This window comes from Neophocaena asiaeorientalis, unplaced genomic scaffold (assembly GCF_003031525.2).
Source record: "Neophocaena asiaeorientalis asiaeorientalis breed wild unplaced genomic scaffold, Neophocaena_asiaeorientalis_V1.1 scaffold654, whole genome shotgun sequence".
Lineage (NCBI taxonomy): Eukaryota > Metazoa > Chordata > Mammalia > Artiodactyla > Phocoenidae > Neophocaena > Neophocaena asiaeorientalis.
In genome coordinates, this window is record NW_020175495.1 from 363,276 (window position 1) to 374,397 (window position 11,122).

General features: G+C 39.5%; 1 protein-coding gene across 1 annotated transcript; it reads right to left on the minus strand.

Moving 5' to 3' along the window:
* Positions 1–226: 226 nt before the first annotated feature.
* HAPSTR2 (HUWE1 associated protein modifying stress responses 2) lies at positions 227–1,579 on the minus strand. The gene has a single exon (XM_024768937.1). It carries the CDS (start codon positions 1,577–1,579, stop codon positions 749–751), a length of 831 nt encoding a protein of 276 aa, XP_024624705.1. The 3' UTR covers positions 227–748.
* Positions 1,580–11,122: the final 9,543 nt, after the last annotated feature.

The following is an 11,122-nucleotide window of genomic DNA, read 5'->3' on the forward strand; positions in this document are numbered from 1 at the left end:
TTTGATCTCAGGCTCTCAATTGTTGGCTTAATATTCCTAAAAAGAGCATTAAATTGAATCAATAGCAAGTATTACCTGCCCAACCATCATAGCACTTTACCCCATCACATAATCACCAAAATGACTATTTTAAAAAAGAAAACTCACAGGCTAATATGTACACCTTGCAGTTTCTTTCTAGAACTTAGGTGCATGGTACAGTGGAGCAAAAATGGAAAACTCCAGATTTCACAAAAATATCAAGTTTTTCATTTTGATAACATGTAATTGAACTGGCAAACAAAACAAAACAAAAACGGTTAAAGCAAACAACCAACCAAACAATAAAGGATAAAAGTATCCTATAACCAAGCAAACACCTGTTAGTCCTTCCCCTTCAAGACTTTTAAATAAGGTCACATTTATTCAGTCAACAAACATTTATTAAGCACCAGCAACTGAGCCAGATGCTAAGAAATATAACTGTGAACAAGATAAACCGAGCTCCCGCTTGACCGGATACTTCTGCATTAAACGGTCTTGCTAACTACTACATTATACTTGTTCTCTGCTAGTATTATATTTTTGGGAAAGTCAGAGTCATAACGATGCCTGTCCTGGTATACTTTTAAAGTTTCTTTGTGGCAAACTGATAGAACTCTTTGTTTAACTTAGAGAAGGAAGAGACAGTCTCAAGAACCCTTTTGACGAGCAAGTTGATGGCCGAGCAATATGGTGGCTGGCGACCCACGAGGTGGTTTAGATCAGTTTAGATCATTCGGTTGCGCTTGTGGGTTGGGGAGTCTGTGTCGCCATCACCACACTGGGCCGAGGTGCGCTTGCGGGTCCCCCCACTGTCCAGGTGGAGGGCCACTTCTTCGGAGTCGATGGGGTTCGAGTCGTCCTCGAGGAAGCTACTTCTTCGGTGGCCGTCGCCGGCCACACCGCTGCCTGGGGGCGGGGAGCCGGGCGCTCCAGATTGCACGCTGATGCTGGCCATGGCACCGCTGAGGCCGTGCAGGGCGATGGCCTCGTGGAACGGCTGCAGGTCGACGTCCACCGACGAGCCGGATTCGGTGGCCGCGGCCTGGCTGGGGGCCCCGGCGGGTGGCTTCGGGGGCGTCCTCGGGGTGCGCGGCGGCGGAGTCGCGGGGGGCACCTTGCCACACAGGAAGCTAATCAGATCTTCTCGAAGAATGGTGCTCCGGCCCTTTTTCACCCATTCCAGCACATCTTTGACGCGACGATGGTTGCCAACCTGGACGCCCAGGTCAAAACTTCGTTGGTGGGCATCCCCGCTCTCTTTGTAGAGGCTGGTCACAGCCATGGCCGCACTCTGGAAGGGGTCCCACAAGGAGAGTCCTGGCTGTTGGCACCCCGTATCCTTGTAGAGCTGGGCCACAGCGGTAGCTGAGTTCTGGAAGAGGTGCCACAGCTTCTGCTTCTCGCTCTTGAGCCCCGCCGCCTCTGGGGTCGCCTCCTCCTGCATATCGGGGTGCAACTCCTCTTCCTGCTCAGCCTCGGCCAGGCACTGGCGCTCCCACTTAGAGAACCAGTGCTCCTCGCCCTCGGCCTCGCCCTCCTTCGGCTGCTCCTCCATCCTCCTTCTTCTGGCCGCTCCTCTCCGCTACAGCCGCCTCCTCCTCCGCCTACTCTTGCTCAAATGAGCTGATCAAATTTTACATCCTATGTTGCCAGAGAGGATTATGGGGCAACTTCATGGTGTCGATCACATCCAGGGCGCCGATCCGGGAAGGCCGGGGGTTAGAGTGGAAAGAGCACGGCCCTCGTGAATAGGCAGGCAGTCTGAATCCCAGCAATGCCCCCCACACAGTAGGTGCCCAGGAAAAGTGTTTTCCGTGGATCGTAGCAGTAATTTTGTAAAGGAAAAAAAAATCACATCAGTCATTTCCCCCCCCGGCCCCCCCTCCCCCGCCTCTCGGGCCTCAGTTTCCCCAAGTGCCCAACAAGGTTGTTGGATTAGGTCTCCGGAAAGCACTTCCAGTCGTGATCTAGAACTTTACTGCTGTCCCTGTAAAGCGCCTCTTCCAGGCTAGTTGCATACTTATCAAATTCTAAGAGTTACGGTCAGAAATGGCATTGATTTTTTTCCCCTCATATTCTTTCAAGGTTTTTTGTCATAAAAAAGAAATGGGTTGGGGGGTTTTATTTGTGGTTTACTTTCAATTACTGAAAATTCCAGGATGAAGAAGTAAGAGGAAAGAAAACAGGAAAATGAAATCCCAAACGCGGGATTTTCTGCTCCAGTGTAAAATTCAGTGCCTTTTAGGAAAGAGGAAAAAAAAAAGTTTACCTAATTTACAACACTCCAGAAATTCTAGCTACTTAAAACACCATAAGAATACCAAAATTGAGCTAAAACTGTATGTGATACTGAAGTCTTTTCCTTGGGTTCAGTTACAACCCCTTGTAATGATGCAGTCCTTTTTTCATTGCAGACAATTCCAGATCAAACTGTGTTAAGAAAAATCACTAAGCTAAGAATAACATCAAAAATGGGAGGAACCAACGTAATAATTTTTTTTAATTTTAGAAAAAAAGTTTTGCGATTTTTGTTGTAGAATATTTGCTAAGTCTCCAGAAAGCCTTCCAAAGATAAAGGAAGCTAAATCTTCTAGCAAAATATGCTTAATAATTCCCAAATATGAAACTTAGTATATAAAAATGATATAAACATTAAGCTTCATCTTTCTTGAAAGATATACATTGTTTCTAAGTTAAATATAAAAGAGAAGAAGAAGAAGAAGAAGAAGAAGAAGAAGAAGAAGAAGAAGAAGAAGAAGAAGAAGAAGAAGGGATTGTGCCCTTTCTCTGCAAACCGGGCTTTTTCACGATTCATTAAACCCTTTTTCCATATGTGTAATTGGACTCTTCTCATTTACATAAACGAGGGATGAGGCAAAAGACCTAAGATCAGCCCAAAAAGGAGGAATACGTTTCTCATTCTCCTAGAAGAAGAAGAAGAAGAAGAAGAAGAAGGGATTGTGCCCTTTCTCTGCAAACCGGGCTTTTTCACGATTCATTAAACCCTTTTTCCATATGTGTAATTGGACTCTTCTCATTTACATAAACGAGGGATGAGGCAAAAGACCTAAGATCAGCCCAAAAAGGAGGAATACGTTTCTCATTCTCCTATGTTAAAAAAAAACTGTAGAAGAAAACTCCCAAGAAGGCAGAGCCTTCTCCCCCCACTGCCCTACACACACCCACATATACCAGCCCTGAAACAGTTCATGGTCAAGGAGATAGCAGGTTTGCTAGAGCTTTAAGATTGCCCTGTACATGGTGCCTCACAGTTATTATAAGAGGCACATGCTTTTATTTTATCTTCTCTAAGTAAAAAACTTGGACCGAAATGACCGACAGTAGGACACCATATCTTATTTTCTCCCCTCATTTGTGATTGGGTTAAAAACCAAGAAGAAAGACTGCACTGTCTGAAAGAGAACAACCCTCTGCTGGGGCTTGAGTTGCCTGGCTGGTATCCTCCATTCATTTGGTTTCAGCACCTGATTAATTAGTTAATTAGTACTTAGAGCTGACTAGCCCCGGTCGGCAATTTTCCTGCCCTGCATGGTGAAATGTTGAATCCAGCATTGAAATTTCTGTGTCGCACACCCTAATTATTATCACCCCACTACTTTTTAAACCATTGCACCAAAGTATTATAATAGACAGAGCCAGACAACTGTGTGGGAATATGTTCTTTCTGAGAAATAATGGTAGACTTAATCAATATTTTTCACTGTTGCCCTTAACACATTTAAATAAAACAACTGAACGGGAAAAATTCTAATTCAATTAGCCTCCAACTCCTTCCATAGAGAAAATGATTTTATACGAGGGAGAATTCAGAAAAATCACACCAAAAATTTTTAATGTTTTATCAGTGCCTCGGATTGCAAAGAGTGTGTTTACAAGATAACCTATCTGAGGTTTTTCTCCTATAAACGTCTAAAATGTGAGGAATTTAAAAAAAGAATAGAAAATGGAAACAAAACCAAACCAAAAAAAAGATCATCTTAACTAGCTGTAAGGAAATGATGCTATCTGTGTGTGTTTCGATGGAAGTACTTTTGATGTTTAAAATACTGACACAGTTTAGGAATGAGTTTTCTATAGGAAAAAAATATTCCTTGGCCACTGCCCCATTCTTCCATGAATCTGATGTCATAGCTAAGGTTAAATATCAAGTAGGGAAAATTAGTTTTAGGAAATAAGTTAGGACACAAACCTAGGAGTCTAATTTTTGGCAGTTCTCAATGTACCATTACCAAAAAGGGACCCAGTGTGTCAATGATTTTCAATATTACTGGTAGCTATTTTCACCTGAAGCAATCCTTACATATCAGTATTTGGTTGCCTGTAATTGTAAGAGCTGAATGGCACACAAAACTGGATACACAACCACACAGATCAGTACATGGGTCGGACTGAAAGCAAAAGTAAACACCAACCTTAGGAAATGAAAGAAGTTAAAAGATAAGTGTTAAGGACCTTATTCTTTTTGGAGAATAAAACAAGATTTAGTAGCTTTCCACTTAATTTAAATGAAAAGAATCACTACCTTACATATTGCAGTGATAATGTAATGGGGAAAGAAAACAAAAAAGTCTTTGTACAAATGACACCTCCTATAGTTGTTGTGAAGAAACTTTTCCCCTTGGTATCTGCTAACAAATTCTAATTAATGCTGCACATTCCTTTACTGAAATCATTTAATGCGTAACAAGGGGGGTAAAAAGAAATGCTGAATACTCGTGATTGCCCTGTTAGAATTATGGGAGTGAAAGCCTGGGGCCCCAAACTTACTGTCTATTAAAGCCAAGCTTTGAAAAAGAAATGCAACCTACAAAAGCTGTCAATCTCCCTTGCCCCTAAAGCCTGGGTTCACATGGATTCAAGTGACAGCCCTCCTCCCCCATGCACAATACATCAATCTGTCTCTCCCACAAGCACCCACAGCCCATTGTGCTGGCCGCAGGTGCCTATTATGGCACCCATGGCTGCCTCCCACAGCTCCGCCCCTGAGAAACAGGAACTGCAGACAATGGAGCCCTGTGGGAAGACAGAGGTGGGTGTTGGGAGGGATAACAGACAGATGGTAAAGGGTGTAGGGTAGTAAGGTAGTTTCAAAACAAATGCCAAACATTCAAAATTATTGCTTTCGTGTGTCTCCCCTTCTGAATTGCCTTTGCTTCAATCACCATCTGCCATAATTGTAAAAACACTTACCTGTTATAATGAATATTTGCTCCCCTTTTTGGGTAGCTGTGGAGGGGACGACCTTCAATATTCTACTCCTCCTGTTTAGCCCTCTAGGTTTCTCAAGGTCACAGACTGGGGAGTTTCAGTTAAGCGATACCACAAGACAATACAGGGGAGAGAGATAATATTTATAATTTTTTGCAAGGTTTGTCATTTCCCTCTGAGATTAGTTTTGGGCTCCTTAAAGGGCAAGGGTTATAAAAACCTGTTACTTTGGGTAATATATTTGTGAAATCAAAGTACTATAAGACTTCTTACAAATGTCAAATCAGGCACGTGGAAATTCTTAGGCCATTTCTTTTCTGGCGAGGAGTCACATAAAAGGAGACGAGATGGATTTATAACTTTCTCTTTTTTAGATGTTGGGGGTAGGAGTTTATTACTTAATTTATTTATTTTTGCTGTGTTGGATCTTCATTTCTGTGCGTAGGGCTAAAAGACACAAAGCAGCCAAAAATAAAAATAAATTAAATAAATTTATTTTTTTAAAAATGTACTGCACTTTTCTGATGCAGCCTCTTTTCCTATTTCCAAGCATGTTAACAATAAATAAATAAAATTGTTTAAAAAATTACTGAATACCATCACATCGAGCGCCACTATCAGAAAAAGCACATTTTAAAGATTTTATTTCATAAAATGTCACTTGTCTATGGTGTTTTTAACTTTCTGAGTTATGGACTAATTAAGAAGCAATAAATGGAAGAATTAAAATATATTCCCCAAGCACATATGTTCGTTCAAGTAATCTGATTTAGTTGCTTTTGCCCTTAATTTATCATCCCAATATACCACCTTATTCCTGTTTACAAGATGATTTGTCATAAATCAAAACCAAGCTAACAATAATTTCATCACTACTACTACTACCTGTCTCAAACAAAAAGCAACCAAGAAAACTCTGGCACAATTGTAAGTCATGGTCAAGAGGATTGGTGACTTGTTGGGATGAGGGTACTGCCAAAATAATGCCAGGGACTAAAACCAGCCAGTTTTCCTGAAGCCAACAAGAGGGTCTTAGTTTGCTGTCAAAAACTACAAACTAGGCTTTAACTAGGGACTGTCAGGGATCCAAGTGAGCTCCTGGCCAGGGAGAGCTTAATTAGCAGAGTCGGTTTGGGTTTTTAAATTACACAAGAAAAACAACCAATACGGTATGAAAGCATACAGTGGTCTAATGTAGCACAAAATTCACTATTCCATTGTGTGTGTGCGTGTGTAGTGATTTTGCACATCTCATTAACAATTTAAACTTAGATTTTAAACATTATTTTTACGCCCGTTACTAGGACATGTTTCTTTTGCTTTCTTCTTATACATCCTTTTAGAGATTTTAATGTATTTATCTCCAAATACAAATATGCATGCTCCCTTTTTTATATAAACAGCAACATACTACATAGACTTCTTTTTTTAACCTGAGATATCTTGGGATCAGTCCATATCAGAACATTAAGAGCTACCAGGGCATACTTCTTAAATGTGAATAGTTTTGAGTCATATTTGGCATTTGTAAAAGTTAAGACTCTAGTTCAACAATGGAAAAGTATGCCATTTCAATAAGAACAAAGCCATTTGGAGGCTACTCTTATTTTTCCTAACAATGATTGAACTAGGCATTCCATTTCAAATGCTCAGAAATTAGTACAGCTCACTCCAATTATCCATCTAAATGGGAGCCAGAGAAAATGTGGAGAAGACAGCCACAGGTAACCATAGATACAACCTTTGTTTGAGATGCTTACATGGAAAAACTTTTAAGATATTTATTGGTAGGGTCTGTGAATTGTTTCTATAGCATCCAAAATACTCAGAGTTCAAAAGAAATTGTTAAGGTTTCCCACTAGACCCACAGTCCATTAGTCATACTTCTAGTATCTCACAAAAAATGACCTTGCTTAATTGATCTAACTGATTAAAAGATGCCAGGTTTTAGCTGTAAAATTAGTTGACAACACAGTCCCTTTACCTGTGCTCCAACACCAACTTCTTTTACTTCTAGATATCTTCCATGAGGCTCTTGAGTCTATCTATATAAAAATTAACAGTTTGTTAAATCCAAGATTTTATTGTCAGACAAACCTCAATTCTAATCCTGTTTCTGGAGCTTGAAAGTGGTGTGATTTAACTTTTCTGATACTAAGTGTTCTCTAAAATAGGGATAATAACAGTACCTACCTCACAGGTTTGTTGTAAAGATTAAATGAGACCATGCATTCACTCTTAAAACAATGCCTAGAAACAACCCAATCCAAAAATGGGCAGAAGACCTAAATAGACATTTCTCCAAAGAAGATATACAGGTTGCCAACAAACACATGAAAGGATTCTCAACATCACTAATCATTAGAGAAATGCAAATCAAAACTGCAATGAGGTATCACCTCACACCGGTCAGAATGGCCATCATCAAAAATTCTACAAACAATAAATGCTGGAGAGGGTGTGGAGAAAAAGGAACCCTCTGGCACTCTTGGTGGGAATGTAAATTGATACAGCCACTATGGAGAACGGTATGGAGCTTCCTTAAAAAACTGAAAATAGAACTACCATACAACCCAGCAATCCCACTACTGGGCATATACCCTGAGAAAACCATAATTCAAAAGGAGTCATGTACCACAATGTTCATTGCAGCTCTGTTTACAATAGCCAGGACATGGAAGCAACCTAAGTGTCCATCAACAGATGAATGGATAAAGAAGATGTGGCACATATATACAATGGAATATTACTCAGCCATAAAAAGAAATGAAATTGAGTTATTTGTAGTGAGGTGGATGGACCTAGAGTCTGTCATACAGAGTGAAGTAAGTCAGAAAGAGAAAAACAAATACCGTATGCTAAGACATATATATATGGAAACTAAAATAAAAAAGGTTCTGAAGAACCAATATAGTAATAAAACTGTCCATAAATGGGAGACTGGTTAAATAAACATAGTATACCCGTACAAGGGGATATCGTGCTGTTGTGAAAAAGAATGAAGTAGATCTGTATGTGAAATTTGGAACAATCTCCCAAAAATATTAATATGTGGAAGAAAAGAAGTAGTAAGGAACAAGATAACGTAAAGGGTATACTACTAGTTTTGTGTGTGTGTGTGTGTGTGTGTGTGTGTGTGTGTGCGCGCGCAAGCATAATCTGAATGGAAACATCCAGAATAATGTTTGACCAAATATCTGGGCACCATGGTCCAGCCAAGTTGACACACATAAAATTAACCATCACAGTGTGCATGTATGCGCAGAGAAGCATATTTAAGGTCAGTGATTACTTAATAATTTAGAAATTAGACGAATATACACTGGATAATATCCACGGTATTTGAAAATGTACCAAATTTACCATCACTTTTGAAAACTAAACTCTAATACCTTTTCCTAATCTGTCTTCTATTCCCTTAGAAAAATTAAAGCACCAATAAACTATCTTTTATCTGTTCCCTCAAAGAAACTTAAATCCCAAATTATACATAAAGCTTTTTTCCTGTTCTGCTCCATCCAGCTAGAGGGGCCTCACTAAAGTGCATGCTTGCAGTCTGGGACCTCGTTCCCTGGAACTGATATAGATTCTTCAACATCCTCCAAATTCTATTGCTTTAACCCCCAATTTTTCCATCTTTCCAAAGTTCCAACGAGCTAGCAAACCACAGAGAATGTAGTAGCACAAGTTCCACATCCACAAAACTTTGACCAAATGCCATGGTCAAATATACTTGCTGATATTCCTTACAATTAGGCATCATTTCTCAACAACAGCAGAATTTCCACTTATAGTCTAGGTCCAGAGGGTTGTTAACTAATGGAGACGACAGAACGTTACCTCAGTAAAGTGCAAGTATAGCAAGAAAACAGAAGAATTACAAACAAACACAAAGAAACGAAAAAAACAAGGACAGTTTTTGAAAGAAACGGAGCTGAACAACTCAATATCCACAGGAGAAAATTTGGGGACTTTGCAGTAGGCAAAGATTTCTTAGTACATAAAAGAAAAAAGTTGATTAATTAGACTTCATCAAAATTTACAACTTCTGCTATTGAAAAGTTATTATTAAGAAAATAAAGGGACTTCTCCTGGTGGTCCAGTGGCTAAGACTCCGCACTCCCAATGCAGGGGGCCTGGGTTCAATCCCTGGTCAGGGAACTAGATCCCACATGCTGCAACTAAATATCCCGCATTCCACAACTAAAAGATCCCACATGCCGCAACAAAGACCCGCAGCAGCCAAATAAATAAATAAATATTTTAAAAATAAATTAATTAATTTAAAAAAAGAAAAGAAAAAGGCAAGCCACTGACAGGGAGAAAAATTATTTGCAATACATATGACATGTATTCATAATATATAAATATCTCCTATCATTCAATAAGAAGACAAACAACTCATTTAAGAAATTGGCAAAATGTGTTTACTATGGTGTTGATAAGTTGTATTCCTTGAATCTGTTTATGAAGTGTGTTAAAACATAAGGGTTATATTTTTATGGCCAACTCAAAAATAAATTTAAAGCTAGAAAATTTTTTTTAAATTGGCAAAATGTTTGAACTGACATTTGACAAAAGAAAGTATATGAATGGCTAATAAGCACATGAAAAGATACTCAAGATCATTAGTCATAAAGAAAATGTGAATTAGAAACACAATGATATATCACTATATACCTACTCAAATGGCTAATGTTACAAAGATTGACATCATATGTCGGCAAAGATACGGAGCATAGGATCTCTCATAGAAATTACTGGTGGGAATCCAAAGTGGTTCCAACCACTCTGGAAAACAGTATGGCAGGACATTATATATACTATACATTATAAAATTAAACAGGCGCTAACATATAACCCAGCAATTCCACTTCTTGGCATCAATACCCAAAAGAACTGAAAATATATGTCCAGAAAAGACATACACTCCAAAGTTCTAGCAGCATTATTCATAATAGTCCCAAACTGGAAACAACTCAAATGTGTATCAACTGATAAACAGATAACAAACTGTGCAGTTAAAAGGAGCAAACCACTGATAGACCCAACAACATGGATAAATCTCCAAAATATTGTGCTAAGTGAAAGAAGTCAAACACAAAAGAGTACAGTGGCAGAAAGCAAAGCAGTGGGTGCTTGAGGTCAGGGGTCTTGGAAGAGTACAAAAGGGCACAAGGAAATCTTTTAGGGTCACAGAACTGTCTTGTAACTTGATTATGGTGGTGGTTATATGACTTTATACAATTACTAAAATTCATCCAACTATATACTTAAAATGGGTGAATCTTATTGTATCTAAATTGCAGCTCAATAAAGTTGGAAATTCTCTAAAACGGAAAGATTGTATGGTTTCCTCTTCACCAAAGGGCCAACCGGTCCATGCTAGTTGTCCAGAGTCCACTTGGGAGAAATCTGCCAAGTGGGCAATCATATCAGAAAGCTACCACATTTGGGGTACTGGGAATCCATAACCCATGCAGACTACTTCCTTCTTAGAGGATGGTATGTGGAACTTTCCTTTCTTCTAAACTTTAGCCACCTGAGACAGTGCCACTTCCAGTCTCTAGGTCTTTTTTGAGGCTTCCTTCCTCCCATCAGAGTCTGAGCTATATATATTTAAGCTCCTAATTACCCTTTCCATTTTTCCTTCCACCTCTGTGTTCCCCACATCTCAGTCACAAACCCTTTATAAGCTCTACCCAGGAATACAGCTCCCATTTTCACTTGTTAGCATGATCCTCTACATTTATAACATTTATATATCTCCCCCCAACCTCATGCTTTTTAATTCCTTTGCCCTCTCCTATTCCTATCACAGTTCAAATCTTCCTCTCTACCACCTCTTTGAGGAGGTGGGAGGAGAGAG